The following is a 22,967-nucleotide window of genomic DNA, read 5'->3' on the forward strand; positions in this document are numbered from 1 at the left end:
GTTGTCCTCCAGCTCGCTGATCTGATCTTCTGCTTCTTCTAGCCTGCTTTTAATTCCTTCTACTGTGTTCTTCAATTCAGAGATCATATTCTTCATTTCCTCCTTGCTCTTGTTGATAGCTTCCATGTCCTTTTTCATGCTGGTGTAATTCTCAGTAAGTTCCTTATAGTTTTTCTGGAGTTCCTTGTAGTTTCCCTGGAGTTCTTTGAAGTTTCCGCTGAGCTCATTGAGCTTCTCCATAATCCATGTTTTGAATTCCATATCTGATAGCTTGCTCCCCTCTATTTCACTTAGCACTCTTTCTGGGGATTCTACTTTTCCTTTTGATGGGGGGTTGTTTCTCTGTCTCCCCATTTTTGTGACTCTTATTGTTTGTTGCTGCTTCTTAGAATGATCTGCACTTCCTGGATCTGCCCCTCGTGGCGTCAGATCGTGTACCAGTCTGGGCCTAGGCAGCCTATTGGAGACTTCCAGTGATCTACTGCCTTTGTCTGTCTCCTTTAGTTGTTAATCTGTGATTAGCTCTCAGGTTTAAGGACTGAGGGTGTGGCAGCTTAATTCCTGTAGGCAGGGCTTTTGCTTCCCCTCAGGCTGACACCACTTGGAGGGGAATGGTCTGCCTGCAGTACTGGGGATGAGTCAGCACTGGGACCTGGTCAGCTGCTTTCCCAGTTCTCCCCTCAAAGCCACCACACCAAACTCTCCCTAGTGTCTCTAGTCCTCTCTGCCTTCCCTTGCTTGAGCCCAGGGTAAGTGGGGGCCAAAATATTTTTGTATGTGATCCACTTAAGAGCTCTTTTTCTCCCGCTGTTTCTCTCCAGCTAGCAAGAAACCCTGTGGCTTTTCGCTTTTCACAGCTGGATACTATTTTACTTTTCACTCTGTTGCTGTAGGCTGGGAAGCTCAGCTGGGGGTTTAGACCCTGCCCTTCTCAGGGAAAACACCCGCCTACTGAGCTGTTTCTCAGTCCCTTCAGCTGCCACCCATGGGAGCCCAGCCAGCCTTTCTGCGTCTCTGCACTCCCTACTGGTCACGTTGTGATGTAGCCGCCTTTTCTGTCTCTCCGTGGTTATAAGACTTCTCTCCAGCTAGTAGTGTTCGGTTGGTTATTCCAGATGATTTCTCCAAAATTAAGTTGTAAATCCAGACTAGTCATGAGAGGAGGTTTGTGTAACTTCTATTTACTCTTCTGCCATCTTGGATCCTTGATCATGTTTATTTTAATAAATCACTTATTTCTGTCCATTTGCACAGGACAGTGTATAAATTAGTTGCTCAATAGATAGGGTATGGATTAATGAAGCAGAACAAATCAAGTCTACAACCAACTTCTTTACCTTCTGTGCCACAGTTATTACCTACAAGTGTGGCCCATACCTTTCTTTTAACTTCGAGGGTCATATATCCAATTTATTTCCTTGGCTCTTATACTTGAATATAATATCTCAATATTTACATATTTTTTAAGTGAAAGAAACAACAAACAAAAATAAAACTCCTAAATTAACTTTTTTAATCCTTCTCCTGCAGCTGCCTATTTTTCATCTGCACCTTAGTTCATGGCAAAACCTAGTATTATATGCCATCAACTTGGAAGTGCCCCTTAACATCTAACTAGTCATTAAACAGTGTCCATTCTCTGCTCTATAAGTCATAGACTATGCCCTTTCCGTCTCTCAGGGATTTTTTGTCTCTTTATTCCTTATTGTTTCTAATCATTTCTGCCTTGAATCCATCCTATAAATTAGGTCCGGAATTATCTTTCTAAAGCTGAAATCTGATTGTTTAACCTTTCAGCTCTTAATTGTTGAAGGCAATTCTTCAAGCAGCTCAGCTAATATGATTCAAGTTTTCTTATCTATTTACTTACATGATAAATAACAAGGCAAATACTCATCTGTTCTTTATTGTGCCCTTACTACTCTATGCCTGGGAATATCTCCATTTTGGAAAAGAGGTTATATAGGATGGGCCAAAGTACTTGATCAGCATCACATATCGAATAAATGGTGGACTCAATATACAACATAGATCTGAAGTCCATGTTCATATTCCTCCACAAACCATCACATGCGTCCACAGACATCCATGCTTCTACTCATCTCCAGGATGTTAGATGTGCTGATCTCTTTTGCTGCAATGCCCTTGCCCTTCTTCCCTGACTAATGAACTTTTATTTATTCCATAAGATCCATCTGATTTTCCTTAAATCTTGAAACTTTCCAAATAAATGTAATTGCCATAATATTTCTATAGAACCTGGTACAAATTCTTTTATGTAACCTCATTAAATTACACATTTATTGTAAATAAACCTGTTTCTAACAGCGGGTTACGTGCTTGAAGAGGAAAATAGTTTTGTTTTATCCATCATGTCCTCTGCCATTCCCTAGCGTACATTTAGCATGTGATTTATTTGAATTAAATTTTAAAATAACTAACTTTAATCTGTTGAGATGGTTTCCATTTCTAAACTTTAGTGGTTCTGTATTGCCCAAACAAAGCATATTCTCTGGAAATACACTGGGTATTAAATTATTAAAACAGAGGCAAAGAAACATGGTATCTAAACTAACATGAAGTGTGTCATTATTTGGTGATCCGCTCCATGCAGCTCATAGAAAACATCACTTTTCAAGTGTTTTTATTGATTTCTTTGCATTTTTAAACATCCTGCCATGTTCCAAAAGCATTTCAGGCAGTTTGCCAAAAAAAAAAAAAAAATGCATGTAGTTAAATTATTATAAAATAATATAGAAATAAAAGTAGGAAGTCAGAATGAAGGAAAATGGACTGCAAATTTGTCCACCATCGGGGCCAGAACATTTACTGTAGTTCATAGCTAGCGTAGCTAAGTTTCAAATTCTGAGCTTCTTGGTGATTGCAGTAAACCTTTGCTGGGGGTTGGGGAAGAGGGATTATTTTTCTTTAATAAAAAAATGGATGCATAAATTTTTTCAGAGAGAAAGACTTTCCTACACTGAATTATCTTTTTAAAACAATATCATATGGGTTTTATATTAGGGAAAGCTTGGTATTGTTGCAGGTAGTAATGTCAACATTTTCCCAATAAATGCAGTAATGAATTTCATATTGATGTTTCTCGTAGTCCCCTTCAATAAAAGCTGAAGGCATTACACTAACATACAACTCAGTGAAGGCAGTTCTTCAAGGAGCTAAGCAAATATGGTCCAAGTACATAGCTTTCTCATGGCCCAGTTTAATCAAAGGAAAGACTTTAGAGTACTTAGAGAAGTGGATGGACTGTATAATCTTCAACCAATCTTCTGTAAGTATCACTTTTCTCAGTCAGGATTCCGGTTAGCAGATAGTTAACATTGTCTGACCAGGGACCATGTTGTTGTTTTACAAGTACTGGGCTTTCTCATAGCCACAATGACTGTAAAAAAGCAACATGATATGTAAATAGAGCATAGATTGACTACTTTGGAGACCTGGTGTTTTCTTCAAAGTCTGTTAAATTTAGCATTATAGTTACAAAAGCTCCTTACTCTAATAGACAAATCTGAGATTCTTTCCAACTCTAAAACTATGTAATTATTTTTATTGTGTATGTCAGCTTGCTTCACTAATAAGTAACTAAAGCAATCACTCAGATTATTAACACATTATTTTACCTACTACTATAAGGAAGCCAAGATTGGTTTGCCAACATGGTGTAAGGCATTTGGATTTCTGTAACCAGAAAATTTCCAGACTTGAATTTTTAATTATATATTTATAATTCTAATAAAGTAAAAAGCTCAGAATATTCTGAATTTTATAAAACATCATTTTAAAAGTAGAATTTAATTACTGTGGGTTATATTTCCTTTTCATTTCACTTCAATAGCAGCATTAACACTTTCTATAGCAGAATAATTTACATTTTCCCCAGGTAGTGTATAAAAATACATCATTTATTGATTTTGTTCATAAGCTATATTTTCCCTTTTCCTACTTGCATAAGTCTCAGTCACAAGTAAAACAACTTCCACAAACATTGTTTTATAGGAGAACTTATTTTATGATTTCTCAGTCTCTTACTTCTATAGATGGTGAAATTGAGGACTTTCAGGAGAATTACATGATAGAATTGTAGAATGAACTGTTGATATGTTTCTATTTACTAATAAAAATTTATTGTATTCTATAAAGGCCTAATGTTCATATATATATGAAAACACATGTATGTATGTATGTATGTATAAAATCAGAGTAATCATTATAGTACTTGCCATTCATTTATCATTAAGCAAACATTTTTAGAGCTTGCTAGGAGTTCTGCATTGCATAGGCTATGCCTTCAAGGACCTTACAGTCAAGTGGATGGGGAAAAAAAGATGTGAAAAATGTATATGCATGCTATTATAGAGACAAGCATTAGGATGCTGTGGAAGCGCCTGGAAGGGGAACTTATTGGCATAGGAAATGATGTCTCCATAGATGTAACCCTGAGTTGAGTCCATGTAAAATGTATCTGACATAGGGGACCAATGTGGGCTGATTACAGTTCCTGGCTTTATTGTGGTACTATTTACAGGGTGATGTACAGATTTAGGTTGGCAATGAAAATAATCTTAATTCATGTCTGGATATTTTATGTTTTAAAGACCTGTGGGACATGTAGGTGGGGAAGTCTAGTGAAAAATAGTGCGTAAGAATTCTGGTGTTTTGAGTGGTTTGTGCCTTTGCTCTAGAGCTTGTTACATATTTTTGTATCATCCATGCAATTGAAGGGTATTAAAGTAGGGGGCAGAAAGGATGCTGGTAAGAGTTAGTATAGAGCTCTATTTGTAGCTCCCCTTGCAACTCAAAACATCAACATTTTATGTTTCTTTGTCTAAAGTCTAAACTGCACACCCAATTCCTAATGCAACTTACTGTTAATGTTGCTCCTCCACAAAACCTTCTTTGAGCTCATTTGTACAGTGTTTATGTCTTCTTCCACACGTATAAAGTACATTTTCTATATCTTATATGCCAGTAATCATTGTCTAGATTGTAATGAAATTATGACTTTCACTACTCTCCACTAAGAAACTGTTTTCTAATGCAATTCAAATACATATATTAGTTCCTTTGATTCTCCCAACAGTCTGATATGGCTTTGGTATAAATATCTCCCTTTTTATCCAACTAGAAGCTGAAATAGGGAGATGTTAAAAAACATTCTCAAGGCCCAAATTTTTTATAAGTGCAATTTGATATCATTTAAAATGATGCTTAGGTACAGTTGCAATAATATAAACACTACATGTTACATACTTTAGGGGTTTAAGAGTCCTCTCAGAAGATTCACCCAGTAACATAAAGTTCAATTAGAATATTTTCAAATAAGTACCTCCAAGTTTTAAGCAGCTCCCTCAGAGTAGAAGTCACACAGCACGATGCTTAAAGCAGAGGTTGGAAGTCTCACTTGCCTGTTTGTGTGCTTTGTCATCCACTTAAATGGCAAGAGATCAGGTCATACCATGAAACTTCTCTAGCCTCCTTCTCTGAATTTGTAACATGGAGTTAATAATAAAACTTCCTTCTTACCCAGCAGTGACATTTTCACAGATGACATCCAGGCTTACCATTCAACGTGACACATCTTAGTGCTCCCAAGTTGTTAGCTATCATCTCAGCAGGTACACACTGATTACCCTCCATTTTTTGACGTGCTAACTACAAGTGTCATGACTGAAAAAAAGGCTATTATTTTAGCTTTTTTATAAAAATACAAATGGTAATCTCTCACCCCGTTTTCTTTTATACTCCAGTCAGGTCTGGAAGAATGTCTCATCAGCAAGGGGAAAGGAGAGGGAAAACCCAATGCCAGTGAAGGACAGAAAATGCAATCTTCTTTTCAGATGTCCTGGCTTTTCAGAGTACCTTTGGTATTTAATTTACTTGAACGTTTGGAAATTTTTAATTCAAACTAACTGATACTCAAAATTCTGTTCCAGGCCAATTGGTCCTCTAAATCTGCTGATTTACACTATTGTGCATAATGAATCACTGGCTAGATTTGTTTACATTTTGATAACTAAAATGAATTTATATTAGTATAAAAATTCAGGTAAATACTGTTTATGTTTTCCAATTTTGTTAATTTAGCTACATATTATATGCCTACCTCATGGAAGTCATCCTGGTAAATGCTAAAGTTATAACGGTGAACAAGACAGAAGAAACACCAGCCCTCTTTGAACTTAGATTCTAATGAGAAAGGAAGATGCCAATAAAATAACCACACTAAAGAAGAAATTTACAGATTTTAAAAATTATCATGATGGGAATGGGAATTAAGTAAGCTGGGTATTATGAAAGAACAGATATGGGAGCAAGGACAATGTTAGTTACAAGGTTCAGGAAGGCCTTTTTGAAGAAATGATGCTTAAAACAAGATCAACATACGAGAGGGACTGGATCACATGAAAATCAGGATGGAAGAAAGGCTGAGGAAGTGGCATGGCCCGAGGGCCCAGACGAAGAAATATTCTAAAAACTGAAGTGATTTTAGTGGGACAGGTATATGATAAGCAAAAGAAATAAGCCATGGTAAGAAGTGTTGGTTTTATTCTAAGTTCTATGAGACAGTATTTAAGGGATTTAAGCAGAGAAGTGACATGATCCAATTTATGACTTAAAAAAATCCTGTGGCTGTAATGTTTCTAATGATTGGATGAGGTCAAGCCAAGCTGGCAGAGAACACGAGAATACCTATTCATACAGACAGGAGATAGTAATGACCCAGACTAGAACTAGTGAGAACTGAACTGAGGATTATAAGGAGAAACAGGTTGTGGATAAGCTAGCAAAAATCAAAAAGTTTGTATTTCATTTTCCTTCTTATGTTTTTAGTGCTGATTGCACCACTGTCTGTATATGGTTACAAATGTTCACTGTCTGAGTAAAACACTGCTGTTTAATTTTGACATGAAGTGGGGAAACCCTGTTGTGAGGTTAAAGAAATTAAATGTCTTCATTCGGAATGCGAGATCATTCATCGTGGACGATTGGTCCTTTTATTAAAAGATATCTACATTTCACTTTTTCACTCACTCATTCAACAAATATTTGAGTTACTTGTAATAGTCAAAATTGTTGTATCATTTATTTAAGTTGTATTTTTATTGTTTCATGTAAACAACAAAAAAATGGCTCTCCAGGACTTTACTCTGGGGGTCTCCTCACCCTCATGGTTCTAATAAACTCCTTTTATTTATTTCCCCAAATTCCTTCTTTCTAATGTTTATCAAGATAATTTTCTTCAGAATTTGAGCTGGGGGTATGGAACATGATAAGAAGCAGACTCAACCCACATTCTGTTAATTCTTGTATTTTTCAATAGAAAAAAGAGAAAGCCTCCGTCATGATACAGAACAATGCCTATGCAGTGGCTGTTGCCAATTACGCCCCGAATCTTTCAAAGGACCCCGTTCTCTCCACCATCTCCAAGAGCGCAACCACACCAGAACCCAACAAGAAGCCAGAAAACAAGCCAGCTGAAGCCAAGAAAACCTTCAACAGTGTCAGCAAAATTGACAGAATGTCTAGAATAGTTTTCCCAGTTTTGTTTGGTACATTTAATTTAGTTTACTGGGCCACATATTTAAACAGGGAACCTGTATTAGCGGTCAGTCCTTGAATCTAGACACAGGTTAGCTTTGGGATGTGTAATACCATTCAGCTTGGTTTGTTTTGTTATGTACAATCTGACTAATAACTGCTAATTTGTGAACCAACATGTACAGTATGTATATAGCAATATAGCTAAACAGTACACCTCTAATGGAGACACGCATTTGCCAACTCATGGAACTGCAGGCAGAACGCACCCCATGCCCGAATCAACATTTACCCTAGGAATTGGCTTTTAAGGTGGATTTCAGGCGACCTGATTTATTTCCTCTCCTAATAGCAATGAAAATAGGGACCCTATACCACACTTTATGAACTCTTTCGATTTAGGTCTTATATAGTAGTATTTCCTACTGTTGCCTAACTAGAATGTAAAATAAAATTGTCATTCCAAGATTAAATCTGCTAAATAACAGAACCTCTTTTCTGCAACAGCACTCAAAATCCCTCCTAGCATAATTGGAAGCTTAGCACACATCAGAAGAAAAACTAGAGGTTTGACAATAGCTTTTAATTACTTGGTATAATATCTATAGCCATGTGCATATTACAGCATGACAAGCCCAAATAATTATGAGTAACCCCTGACAGGATGTTAATTATGCCTAGAATATAGTAACTATTGGAATGTCATGGTCATTACATTTTTAGCATCAGAGTTTATTTGAAAGTGATAATTGAAATACTACAGATCATCTTAATAATTGGAAACTACCTTCAATTTTAAAAAGTAAAATTAAATGTGTCTTACTCTTTCCAGGTATGTGTTGTATTGAAATTGATCAGCTAAATTTTCTTGGTGCTGGAGACTGGAAAAAGCATCCAGTTTGGCTGCTGTGGAGCAACATTCATATTGGATTAGAAAATTGTGCCAAAAACTCCCACCAATGAGAATTCATAGGTGTCACAGGATGCAGACAAGCACTTATATGATTCACTTCCTTCCTGTTTACTGCAAAATCTGCCTTAAGGCTTCTTTCGTCAGGACTCAGAAGCCACTAATCACAATGGAAAAGGGCAGTTAATTGGCACATTTCTCTGTCTTGAAAGCAGCACTTTCAGAAAAGAATTATTGTAAATCTGCTTTTGTAAATTGCAACTTTAAATTTCACTAACCCAAATTTACAACAGCTTTGTATACCAGAAGAGGTTTGGGTAAGATTTGAACATTTTTAAACTGAAATTTCAAAGCATCACTAACAAATTGTGAATTCACATGCACAAACATAAAACACAGAGAATTAGCAAAATTAGAACATACTCACACACAAACATGTAGTTAAATTTAAAACCAAAATTTTCTATTTTATATAATTACTAATTATTAATGGCTAAAATTCGTTTTTCTTTTAATATTTAAAAAAGTACTCTTTATGCCCCTCAGGTATGTTAATAAAAGTTAACAATTGTGTCTTATGCCTAGATTCAACGCTTTTGGCAAACTTAAGATCCTTTTGATTCACATATACATTAGCAGTTATTAGTTGACTTTTACTACTAGATACACCTTTATGATGGTGTTTTTGTAGAAACATAAGTAGACAAATAGTGGCATTTCTTGCAGTTTTGTACAGTATTTCAGTATAGTGCATAAGTAGGTATATTCATAAAATCAGTAAAAGGAGTATCTTATTGAAATAAGCAAAATCACAACAAAAACTGCTATCCCTCGTCTAAATTTTATTTTATTTTTTAATTTCTCTGTTTTAGTGTGATTTTATTATGTGCTTGCATGATTGTCTTATTACCAAGGTCACAAATGCCCTGAAGAATTTGCCCTGAAGACAGCCTGGACATTAAAAATTCCCTCACAAAAGGTAATTCATAATCCTTAATAAAATAATATTGCTACCTGAGCCAATAAATGTATTTATTTAATCTCGTTTCAATAAAAACTTCTTTATCATCTAAATAGTTTTAAAATGTGCATCTTAAACATTGAAGTAGAAGGTATCCTATTTTCTTACACATTTAAATATAGCATAGCTCTTCTGGGTAGTGTAGGAAAATTTGTGCTGGAAAGCAAACACTAAAAATGCTTTGTATTGTATGCCATTATTAGACACTTCAAAAATAGAGTTCTTATAAGTTCTGCATTGCCCCCTTAACGTCTGACTATAAATTATAAATTTATAAATATGTACATATGTAAAAATTATTATATATAGCAGTTTCTGCAGGACAAAAAGAAAATTCATCTATACCTTTTGCAAAAGACTGCACCTACATTGATGGCACCAGTTTTATTAAAATTAATTGTAGATAGATTAGAAGAGTTATTATTGTTATACCTATTTTTAGTTTCATTGTCCAAATCTTATTTGAGACTGATGACTTCCCTCATCAGGGTTTTCTATTATTTCACTAACTTGGGTGTACTTTTCACACACCTCTTAATCTTTAAAAGTTTAGATAAATTAAAGAGAGCCTTTGGTTTGGCTGAAGAAAAGGAAGATGCTCCATGGAAAAGGATTTTAAAGTATAAAACGATAGTCTTTACAATTATTCTCTCTTCCATAAACTACTTTAAAAACACAAATTAAAAGTGACATTTAAAAGACTAATTTTTCAGGGAACACCTTTTTAACATAGGTAACAGTTTTCTTTGGCCCATAACATTATGCCTATTTTATGTAGTCATGCACATACATAAAAAGTTATAGTACATACAAAAATACAGACAAATACAGGTACGTATATAGATATATAGTCTCATTCTTGTATAGCTACTGCTCTGATTCAGCTAATTACTCAACTAATATATATATATAATCTCTTACTTTGTGCCATCAGTAGGGAGGGTATTAATACCACTCATACCACATCCACAGAATTTAGTTGAAAATTGAATCACATCTCTTTCTTATACAAAATTAAAATCAAAGACTAAATTGAACATATAAATTAATTTAGTACTGAGAGTTGTTTAATTAACTATGAGATCACTAGGGCGCCAAGGGGATGACTGTTTCTCTCTGTTCTCCTATTCATCCTCTTATTTGTTTGAATATAAAAATAGAATTAATATAACCATTTAATGCTGTTGTAACCTTTGGTGATTTGTTAAGTGGCACTCTTAATGTTCAGCAATCTTTTCAGGGATCTCTGTACTTTGAATTTATCTCAGGTTTAGATAACTGATCCCCTTGAGCTACATTTGCTTAAATAGTTCATAGTTTATTTAAAGAACAAAACAAAACACAGAAGCCATTATTTCACTCTTATTATAATGTGATTTTGCTGATCACATTATATATATATATAACGTGTTTCTGACGTGGCTCATTTTATATTCCTGGTTGAAGGAACTGAATTCTGCCATGATATCATAGATTCCAGTGGGGCACCACAATTCTATGGATTCTGTGGCTTATGGCTACTTGACTTTGGCCTGGCCTGTCATCATTCTAGTGGGAGGATAAGGAAAGTAACTGAAGTCATCTGCAAAATCGTGGTTCTTCAGCATCTGTTAAGAATTTTTTTCAGGTGCTCCATACTTGATGCACTCAGACAATGCCTATGAAACACTAAAATATTTATTACTTATTTTGATATCTGGGATCATATTAACAGGTTTATTATACAAGTTGTTTCTGTTACTAGTCTTCTGGCGTTCCTATATTCATCAGCATATTTTGAAGCAATTACCAGATTTTTTCATATAAAAAGATTCAGAATTTCAGTGGAATTATGAGATGACCCATTTCTACCTTGCATTGCATTTATTTTCCTTTTAATTGAATTTTCATAGGCATCTTGGACACAGAATGATCCAATTTAAATTGGGGAGGGTGCAGTTATTTTGAACACTTGCACACTTAGGAAACCAAGACACTGTGTCCAAATCACTAATAATGACATGAACAAGACAAATCATGATATTTTTTTCCTCTTGTATCCATGCTTTAAAAATTAAATTCAGTATTTAATAAATATTTTAATATTAATAATTTTGTGTTATCAACATTATATAAAAATACTAATATTTTTATTAGTATTAAGCACTCACAATTTCATCAAATTTAAAGACAAATTTAGGTCCTCAGAAAACAGGAAAAGAAGAGAAAAACCCACCAGAATAATGAGTTGTTGATACTTAAACAATGTGAAATATTTTCCCTTTTTAATTTCCTAATAAAGAGGAGAAATTATACACACATATGTATATACTGAAATACCTAGCAGTCATGATTCTATCAAGGTATGAATCATGATTAAAACACTAAAGTAGATAAAGTTCATGTAAAAGGCATGTTGGGAAGGTAGTATCAATAAATTATTCAATATATACTTCTTATAAGAATTTTATATCATATTAATTTCCTTAAAATTCTTAACTTTCCAACTTATTTAGACCACTGTTCTCAATTATATTTAGTTGAAATATTTCGTTTTTTCTTTATATAAGGAAATTTTTTTATATATGTAATTATATATGCCACTTCAAGTCACTCCCTGCATATTTTGTTTAATGCATTACATCTTAATATTGCAAGTAAGAAAAAACAACAGATTTATGTTTTAGTTTATAGTAACAGCCCCCAAAAACTTTTAGGTCTTAGCTTTGATTAGAAGTGTGTGTGACTGTGCGTGTGTGTGTATTTCCTAAGTATGAAACAACATTTTAAGAAATTCAGACAAATTTATGCAATATAAGTGATTTATTAGCAGATTCAATCACAAAATGTAGCTCTTATTAAACTAATAATTCACTTACTCAATAAAATAGCTTTTTCAATAGATCTGTAACAAACATTAATGGGAATTCATCTTGAGCTATATAAATGTTTAGAAATATCCTTATAAAAATGTAAACATTTTTTTCTGATATATCTCTAGTTGTTTTGTTTGAGCCATTAAATTAAAAATGGTATCAAAATTCTGCTTGTAAGGTAGAATAGGTAAACCCTTTAATTCCAAATTTCTCAGTGGAAGTTTGTGATAGCTTTCATTAAATTAAGCATCTCGTTGTTCATTTGCAAGTATCAAGTCATCTACATTTACAACTTGTTAGTTTCACACCTTTTTTTGAATTGAAATAGTTCTAAGTATATTTAAAACTGCATGATATCATTGCATGCTGGCCAATGATTCAGACCCTTTACATATAATACCTCATTCAGTCCTCACAATAACCGTAATCACTGTGTGATTCTTGAAGTTGTGGAAGTTTAGAATTTCTAAATAGTACAGTAACATGCTAGTCTAGCACATATTTTGGGCAAAGTAAAAAAAGATTATATTTTTCTTTGCTTTAATTCAAATATATATTCATACATTATGGGGAGCATCAATCCAATAAGAAGGTTACTATCTGCTTTTCTACAAAATAAAACCAAACAAAACTAAAACTAAACTGTATAGCAACCAATAATCTACTTTTGTGAAAATAGTTATTTATTAACATTTGTTACAATTTAGATTTTCAAAATACATTCCATTTTCCTTTTTGATCTACAGATACTTATAATATATAAAAATGATTCAAGTTGATTAAGTACACAAAAGGAACACTTTCTTATTTATTTTCATGTCTTTTTTTGCAAGTTTTATTAGGGGTTGGGGAGGTTTTTATTTACCATAGTGATGGTTTAATGACTTTTAAGTCCACTGGACTTAAAATATTATACATTGATTTCATCAAACAATTTGTTACAAATTACTATTAATAGAAAGAAACCTAAACTGATGCCAAATAAATGCCAGTGCTGAGACTGTAAGTGTTGAATTAGCTTAGTTGATGGAAATTAAATTTTTCATTCTCTGATTCAGAAGACTAATTATACCATCACATGCTGTTGGATGCAAGCCTGTGTTATCAAAAATATGAGTACCTCCGACAAAGTGTATTTGTGCAAATAATTAGTCCTAGAAAAGCAAAACAAACTAGTTAGAATTATTTTAAGAATAATGCCTTATAGATTTGTTTCCAATTAATTTATATTTTAAATATTCAACACAGTAGTAGAAGCAGTTCTCTGTGTTTTACATCCTGTATAATGTGTAAAAAAGTTTAGTGTGTGATTAGAAAGGCCTAAAGGGAATTGAACTTTGCACCACAATTTTCATGAATTAAACTTTACCATCTATGGATAAGTTCAGTGTTTGTTGAACATGGCTATTTGAGCCATAACTCATTTCACGTTTCTTGGTATCTAATTTTTTTTCAATATTTTATGAGCAGATATAATCTGGTTTGGTGTGATCCAAACTGAGGAATGTGACCATCATGAAATATATATCCTTTGAGGTGACATACATGGAAACTTAAAAGCTTCATATTTGTTGCTAAATTAAAAGAGAAAAAAAAAACAGAAAAGACTAAAATATTTTCTCCTTGTTACAAATTAATTTTTAAAATTACATGCATAAAGTATGCATGATAAAGTTCCAATTGTAAACTCTGAATATTCACATTAGGTGAAATTTAAAATTTTCTGAGTGATATTACATTTGTATGGTAGGTTTTCTGGTTTGAAAAATCATTTGGGAGCTAATATATGTTATTTGTGACCTTGTTGTAATTGGGAAAAATCACTATTTTTATGTAAGATAATTTGACCTCTAATGAATGTGTCATTATGCTTGCTGTTTAAAAAATTTCTGATTAATTGATTACATGCAAATTAATGCTAAGCATTATCTTTTTGTACTTATTAAAATTAATTTAAATATATTTGATCTGAAAATTGTGTTTTTTGTACTTTAATCATTACGTGTTTGCTTACGAGACTTGAATTTATTGTAAACCTGACTTTTTATATTGGGATATAATACTGATATTTTGTAATAGTGATTTTAAATGTTGTTAATTTCTTAAACTTCTTTTTAAAATAAAAAAATTTATAGGGTAACAGGAAAAGCATAAAGTTATTCTGAAATTTTAGAGGGAATCGTGAATTGCTAATGTTGATCTTTTTAACACTTTAAGAAAGTGGTGCTATGGAAAATAAGAGTTCACCCAGAAAATTGCTGCATTCTATCATAAAAGTGTCACATTTACATGAAACTATTAAATAAAATAAATAAGATTTTCTTTATTTTAGGCAGACTCAGTTCATCATTCTATATGAAACTAGAAATATTACAGTTTTATAGTTGGATATAGTCTCTTAATTTAATGCAGTTTGCTTTAAATGAGCTCCTGTTTTCATTATTGCTATTATTACTAATATCACTGAAATCAATTACTTTTAATTGTTAAAAAGGTATAATAACAGAACAATTTTTATCAATATGGTAATTTTTCATACAATATTTCTCAACCCTAAGCACACTTTTAAATCACTTGGGAAGTTTTAAGAAAACATTGGTCCTACTCGAGACCAAATAAATCAGAATCTTGAGAGGAGTTATGAAAAATTTTAAACTCCCTGAGTAATTCTACCCTGCAGTTATGTGTATATATGTTTTTATTTTATAAACTATTTATGGGCTTCTTCTAATGTCTGATTCTTTTTTGGAGAGCTCTGTTTGTTTGTTTGTTTATAACTTTTAGTTGAGTCTACATTAGTAAAGAAAAAAAAGAACCAACCATAAAATTATATGTACATTATAAGAATGTGAGAGGAAGACAGATTGGTTTCCTCTCTTTCACGCCCCAACACGGGGACCTCTTGAACGTGCCCCAACCAGGACCGAACCCAGGACCTGGGTGCGTGCCTTGACCATGAATGGAACCTAGGGTATCTTTTGGTTAATAGGATGACACTCCAACCAAGTGAGCCACCCTGGCCGGGGCAGAACTGGTCTTATATTCTAAGGTCCGTACTTAATATCAAGTCTGGGAAGTGTTTAGATGCATAGAAAAAAGTAGAAAAATGAAAAACCAGATGAAGTAATAAAAATAGCACTAAATCCCTCAATCGCCCCTTGAGAAACATTGAATTATATCCAGTGGAGGAGAGTATAGGGGATATAAATGGTGATGGGTGAAGGCTTGACCTGGGGTGGTGAACACACAGTACAGTGTACAGACAATGTGTTGTAGAATTGTGCACTTGAAACCCGTACAATTTTTTTAGGCAGTGTCACCCCAATAAATTAAATTTAAAAATAAATAATGAAAAATTAAAAATATTATCACATTGGAAAAAAATCAAGGAAATGGGTACTTTTAAAAAATTTAACTCTCCTTACCAATAATTTCAGTGAACATTTTGGAGCTTAATTTCTTGAGTCATTTACCTGGGAAAGTTTATTCTTGTGGAACATCTTGTTCAATTAATGGCTTGAAATTATATAATATTCATTTCATGAAACAATAAAAATAATCTCAGTAGAATTCCTAAATCATGTCTTAAGATGTAGAATAATAAAAAAATGTAATTTAAAATTTGAAGCATATCAGCTTTGAACTGCTCTTACTTTACTTCCAAAATAAAATACATATAAAATACCAAATAAATAAAAATATGAAAGAATTAGTATTTAAAGTCATAATGCCTGCCCTCTAAATGAGCCTACAAGAGGAGTTCAGTGGGTGCGTATTGGCACATCTTAAGGCTCCACTCAAGTCTAATCCATTCCAAACAACTTAATCTGAATCTGAGAAGAAAATATTTATAATTTTCTAATGCTTTACTTTTCTATTTTTGCTTTACATAATTACATTCCTTTTTTTTTTTTTGATATTCTAGTATCCTATCCAGTAATTATATTGAACATTTTAACTCCTCCAGATAACTCTTGATAGTTTCAAAATTAAGGTAGAGTATTATACAGAAAGTTGTATTGGACTTTGTAAAAGTCACAATCTTAGCTTTGATTCTTTTGCCTGAGAGCAAGAGCAACTTCCAGGTAATGTGAGCACAGAAGGAACTCAGGGAAAGAGCATAAAATGTCTTACAGTAGTAAGAATTAAAGCCCCAGAACTTAGGGAAAGCAGGAGTGGGTTAGAGACTTCACTGATGTTATGGAGTAACGAGACTCATTGCCTGTATAGCTTGGTTCAAATTTTGGAGTAAAATAACCTGATAGAAGGGGGTTGGTCCAATCAGCTGTATTATCTACAGTAAAAATGATAAGACTCTTACTGGCCACCCTTCTGTAGGGAGGGAGGCAGTGCCCACTGCAGAGGGGCCAACATTCAACATACACCTCAAAACATTGACTATTATAGTCAAGTAAGATTTTTTTTTCACTTTGAAAACCTCCAAAACCTAAAATAAAATTTAAAAATATGTAAAGTCTCATGGACATGAACAACAGAGTGGGGATTGACTGCAGGAGCAGGGGGTGGACAGGGCAGGGGAGAGCAATGGGGGAAAAATTGGAACAACTGTAACTGAACAACAACAAAATTAAAAAATGAAAAAGCATAAAGGGAAAATGACTGCCTCTTTAATGCTCATATAAATCATTGTATTTTCCAATTGATACAAGTCTACTTAAGGATGAGATAATTTACAATTGCACTGTTAATATTTATATGTCTGTATAATGTATTCAGTATAAAACTATAACTAACTAACATGTAGAAAAGCAAAGAACACATGTATTTCATAGATTTTGGTAAATGCATCTCTTATTAAAGTTGCTCATGCTTAGTTTACAGTGGGATGACAAACCATCTACTTTACTATGCTCACGATTGCCTCGCTCAGCACAGTCCCTCAATAAGTTCAGACAATTGGTGGCTCAGGCGAGTCATGATTGAGATGTGGGGCCCTTCTAGAAGACACATTTTTATTTGTTTCTAAAGAAATGTATCAGAAATTATATTCTGACAGACAAAACTGCACTTTACCGGAAGAGTGGAAACAAATTCTGTTTCCATCACAAGAAGTAGAAAGAGATATTCTGTTGGTGCCCATTTTTCCAATTTTAAAAACTTTTGATAAATTATATATAACATAAACTTTGCTGTCTTAAGCATTTTTTATGGGTTTAGTTCAGTGGTATTAAGTACATTCATGGTTGTGCAACCATCAATAACATTCATCCCAGAGCTCTTTTCATCTTGTAAATCTGAACTTTGTACCCACTAAACAATAACTCCCCATGAACCCCTCCCCACTCCGCCCCCACAACCACCACTGTATTCTCATCTTCCTTTTCCCACCATACCCTAGCTTCTAATAACTCCCATTTTTCTCTCTGTTACTTTAAGGTCGGCTTTTAAATTTAGTTTTAGATTCCATATGTAAGAGGACATAATTTTCATGTCACCTTTGTTCTAAAAGTTTTAGAAAGGGAGCAGGTGAAGTTCCAAAGGAGTTAGAAGTTTTACCTTCTCTGTTTATTATTCTAAAGGATCCAGGGCTGGAAGGGGACTAAAGCTTAATATCAAGCAGAAATTATTCTAGCAAGGAATATTCTAAGACAATTCCAACCAATCAACACATTCAAACTGCAAGAACAAGGTCAAAACAAGAAGGTGAAGAGAGGAGCAGAACTGGAATGGAATTGAAATGTGTATTGTAAGTGAAGAGAAGGCATTCCTATTGATGATTAACAGTGGAACTATATTTTCCTCATCTTCATTACCCATTATGTTCACAATACATGCTGGGTCACACTAATATAAGATAAAATAAATAAGATGAAATAAAGTTATGAGAAGTGAATACAGTATTATTTTAATGAGAGTCACCAAAGAAGACAATAATAGAAAACTAAAATAATTGTTCTTGGAATTTGAGTATCCCAAAGTTGCAATCAAGATTTCAATGCTTGATCTTCCTTGCGTACAGAAAATAGAATTTTTCATTTTCTCTTAATATTGTACTAACTTATACAGCTAAATGTGTGATTTTCCTATTGCTACTTCTTTATTCATAGGTAATAATTTCTGTATTTTTTATATTACAGATATTTTAATACAGGAATAGTGGTCACATTTAAAATATTTGATATAAACTTAACTTATTTGATTAGCATATTTTAAGGTAGTGTATTAATTTCTAAAAGTACTATTTTTTAATTTCACTATTTGCTCAGAAGAATGAAGTTCTGTTTATATAGGATGTCACTATTAATGACTCATTTTTAAGCATATATTATTATAATTTCTATAATATTAAACATCAGTACTTTAAATTTGATGGAGCTATAGCTAACATTTTTATATCAATAGAACTAAAACACTAGATAATAATTTATAGTTTATTGTTTGATTTGAATACATCTAGATGAATTTCATAAAACTTTGTAAACTTATATTGTGCAAAATTAGGTTCCGCATAATTTCTTGTTTGTCTGCCTTTTCCAGCTATCCCACTAATAGGCATTGCATGATAGGGGGGAAATCCTGTTGCATGTCTGGCCTGTGCATATAGTGAAACTAGTGCCGCTTCCACACGCCTCCACTGACCTACACTGTGCATGAAGCTCCAAGTCACCGTTGTGCAAAACCTGATCGCATGTTCTTGTGCTAATCATTGGGCTCCTGTGCTGCTCACAATTACTCAATATTTGTTTTCCCCATCAGTCTATAATATTTCAATGGCAGAGATTATGCCTTTTCTTTCTTTTTACAAAGCTTTTGATTAAAATTCAGTGACAATCTTTGAATCTGTGGATTGTTTCTTTATTAGGTCTGGAAAATTCTCAGTCATCATGTCTTTCAATAACATTCTTTCTGCTCTATCTTGTCTCCCCTCTCATTCTGGAATGCTCATTAGATGTATGTTAGATCTTCTTACTCTATCCTCCATGTTCCTTAATGTTTCTTTATATCTCCTGTATTTAACGCTCTGCACCACCTTCTGGATAATTTCTTTTGAAATAAGGATAACTAACTTGACTAAAATCACATTTTTATTATTTTAAATTTCAAATTCCATGGTGTTTCCATTAAGTTACACAGTGACTCTATAATTATCTTGCCTTAAAAGGAATTACTATGAATATAAATCACTTACATGTTTAATAAGACTTTACATAAATCAAGTTAATTGGTGGCAAAGCACTAGGGAAGATACCCAGGGAAACTGAATCAAGTGGTTGCCCTCAGATCCTGTCTCTTAGGGTTTAAGTTTGTGCATCTAATTTCAGTCATATAGAGAGCATCATGGACAAGTAAATGTCACCTTCTCAAAATGTTGCGTTAATTATTTTTTTTCTATACTGTACTGACGAATTCACTTCTCTGAGTATACTAAATGCTCAACAAATGTCTCTAAAAAGTAATCCTGGCAACTGACTTCAGCTAGATTGTTCTTGAAAACTCAAAAAAGAGTGACTTCATCATGATGATACCAAAACATTCAATCTTCCATCATTGACTATGATAGCTATGCCTTCTGTTACTCAATTGAATAACGAAATAGAATCATCTTATTAAAGAGATAAGTGCCTGGAAAACATCTTCAGATTGCATACATCAGGATGCAGCTGTGGCCATCATGTTAGTGTTTGATATTTAAAAACATACACACTTCATTCGTAATTAACTATTCATGGGAAAACTGAAAATATCTTTATAAACATTGTGCTCATTTCTGAAATATGAGACCCCTTAAAAAGTCACTGCCTGAAGAAGATAATTACTCAATGAATTAATTTTGATTTTAGGTTTGAAAGAATTAGAATTATTGCAGATAATTTTACAAGAAAATATATGTGAAGAGTATCCATCTTATATGAGCTGCATTTATAGTTTATAGGATATTAAATGTGTTTACTTCATAAAAAAATTATGAATAATTAATTTTATAGAGAAAACCTAGGATATTATATTATTCAGAATCTAGTCGAATAAAACAGCCTAGTGTAGATATTTCAAGCATAAAGTTAATTATTACAGAGTTTTAAAAATAGCCTACCAATTTTTAAGATAGTTAGTAAAACAGAATATGGGATAAATATTCAGGAGAATGTTAATATCTCAACTGTAAGACCAGGCCAACAAGGCTGTTATCACTTCAATGATTAAGAAATTATGATCCAAGATCTATAACATGACTGTCACAATAAAAAAAATACTCCTAATGAGAAACTAGTATGATGTTACTTGATCCAGAACCATATTTTGCTTTCAAACTTCTAAGACAGAAGAAGTCATGCTATTGTTAGTTAACCACATTCACCACAGTTTACCCATTTAGCACCTCTGCATAAGTACCCTTCTACCCATACCTCGATTTACATACACAGGCACACAATAGAAATAACATAAAGCTCATATCAAATATAATGAAGCCATGAATGAACAGAAACTACACATTCAAAAACTCTCCCAAAAGAAAATAAAATTCTACCAATAATTGCATATTTCTTTGGGAAGCATTCAGTCCCAATCCTTCATTAGTACAATCACAGGTGTGTGTTGACATTTCTTAATAATATAAAGCCTTTCTCTCCAACCATAGGCCATATGAAAATGTAAAATATAGACAAAGAGAAAGAAAGGGGAAGTGTATATATATATATACACACACACATGTATGTACAGGTCAAGAGAGAAATTATAAGTGAATACTTCTGTCCATTGTTTTCCAACTGCTGATGAGACTATGTTTTGTAATTACAACTTTCCTCTTTCTCTGACCTTTTCATGTTTATTTTGTTCTCTGTCACACTGGAAGCACCCTCAACTTATATAGATCCCAGTTGGAGGGTCCAGACAGTCACAAATAACACTTTTCCCCACAGGAACCCGGTGTGCTCCAGGACTATAATTCTTGTTTTGAAACTAGGCACTGACTTGCATTCCTCAATAAAACATGTGAATTGTGCTTTAGAGATCTTCAAGTATTTAAGGAAATTTTGCCATTAGATCATTTAGCCCTCAGACTACAGAGCTCTTTCTTGATTGTTCAGGAGGGCTTCCTGGAGAGATAACTGACTCATTATTTATATGTATCCTGAGGGCAGTTTATTCCTATGATAGGAGTCATTCAGTTAGAAAATGTGGCAAGAAATTTGTTTCTTGACTTAACCTGAAACAATCAATGACACCACCTTGACCCATAAAGATATTCAGGTTAGCCCAGGCTGGTGAGGCTCAGTGAATAGAATGCCAGCCTGTGAACTGAAGAGTCACCGGCTCGATTACCAGTCAGGGCACATGCCTGGGTTGTGGGTCAAGTCTCCAGTCGGGGGGTGGGAGAGGCACCTGATCAATGTGTCTCTTTCAGTCTCTGTCTCTGTCTCTTCTCCTTTCTCTAAAAATAAAGAAATAAAATGTTTTTTTAAAAAGTTAAAAAATAAAGACATTTAGGTCATCCTCAACTCACTGGCCAGAATTTTTAGGGATGATAAAATAGTCCTAGACTCCCGCCTTGAGCACCAGAGCAGAGTCTGTGCAATTGTTAATATATTCTGTTCTATATGTATTAATGCCTCAAGATAAGTAGAAAGGATAATACAAAATTCACAGGAAAAATGTCCTTGTTTCCTAAGCTATTCCCTGATGATTTATGGGATTTGTTTAGCTAATTGATTCTGAGAACTCGTAAGACCATTGCTGTGGTCAGTACTGCAAGTTTGCTTCATCCTGCTTCTTGGAGTAGCGTTGATAATAATCATAGTTAAATGGTGTGTGACACAAAATGAGGAAACATAATCCAGGTCTCTGTCATTCAGACTTAAAAGAGGAACCAATAAAGTGACATACACTCATGAAAAAATTTACCAGAAGCCAAGGTGTTGTAGAAACAAGGGGCAGATCTTTGTGCAACAATTCTCCATGAGCCTCTAATATTTCTGCACATCTTGTCAGGAAAGGTGTTGGTTGCCTTTGTCCCAGACAATCTTTTCAAATATGTTTGTATAACAAACAACCTTGGAATATAAAGATAGTAGCAGTCCAGTAGGATAATAATAACAATGTCTTTTTCTGGGGCAAAAGTCATACAAGTTTATTGTGCATTATAAAAGTTTCAGTTTCCCTAAGCTTGAAATCCCTCTCAGGATGTAACCCATTGTGTGTTCAAGTGTCTTCTGAATCATTTTTTTGTTGCTCTGTGGGAACTGGGGCTCAGAAAATTGATGCCAACATGCTATGCTGCTTACTGCTATTGCTTTGAGTAAAAAAAAAAAAAAAATGACCCAGGAATCTCTGACCCAGGAATCTTGTGTCTTTCTGCCAGTATTCAGAAAACTGTGGTTGGCTAACTTGTTAGCTTGCATGTACTGTAAAATCTTGACAAATAACAACAATCACAACAGTAGTAACTAATAATGTTGATAATTACAAAGAACAAAAAAAGCACTCCATGCCAGACATCTTTCTGGGCACTTTACATGTATAATTTTAGTTATTTTCAGAACAAAGCTATAAGCTAGTACTATGACATAGATAAGGAATTTGAAACAGATAAAGTAAATGACTTTATCAATAAAGTGGCAAATACTCATGAAAAAATTCACCAGAAGCCAAGGTGGTGTAAGAA

The 22,967-nt window shown here is 33.5% G+C and overlaps 1 protein-coding gene across 1 annotated transcript in view; it reads left to right on the plus strand.

Annotated features, from left to right (window-relative positions):
- The window catches only part of GABRA2 (gamma-aminobutyric acid type A receptor subunit alpha2), a 114,505-nt gene extending 105,379 nt beyond the window's left edge, over positions 1 to 9,126 (plus strand). Inside the window, exon 10 of the mRNA XM_090268180.1 lies at positions 7,340 to 9,126. Within this exon, the coding sequence (XP_090124306.1) occupies positions 7,340 to 7,636 (297 nt within the window). The 3' untranslated portion in view covers positions 7,637 to 9,126. The remainder of the gene's footprint in view (positions 1 to 7,339) is intronic.
- Positions 9,127 to 22,967: the final 13,841 nt, after the last annotated feature.

The sequence above is a fragment of the Furipterus horrens genome, unplaced genomic scaffold, assembly GCF_987537825.1.
Source record: "Furipterus horrens unplaced genomic scaffold, mFurHor1.1.pri manual_scaffold_2, whole genome shotgun sequence".
NCBI lineage: Eukaryota > Metazoa > Chordata > Mammalia > Chiroptera > Furipteridae > Furipterus > Furipterus horrens.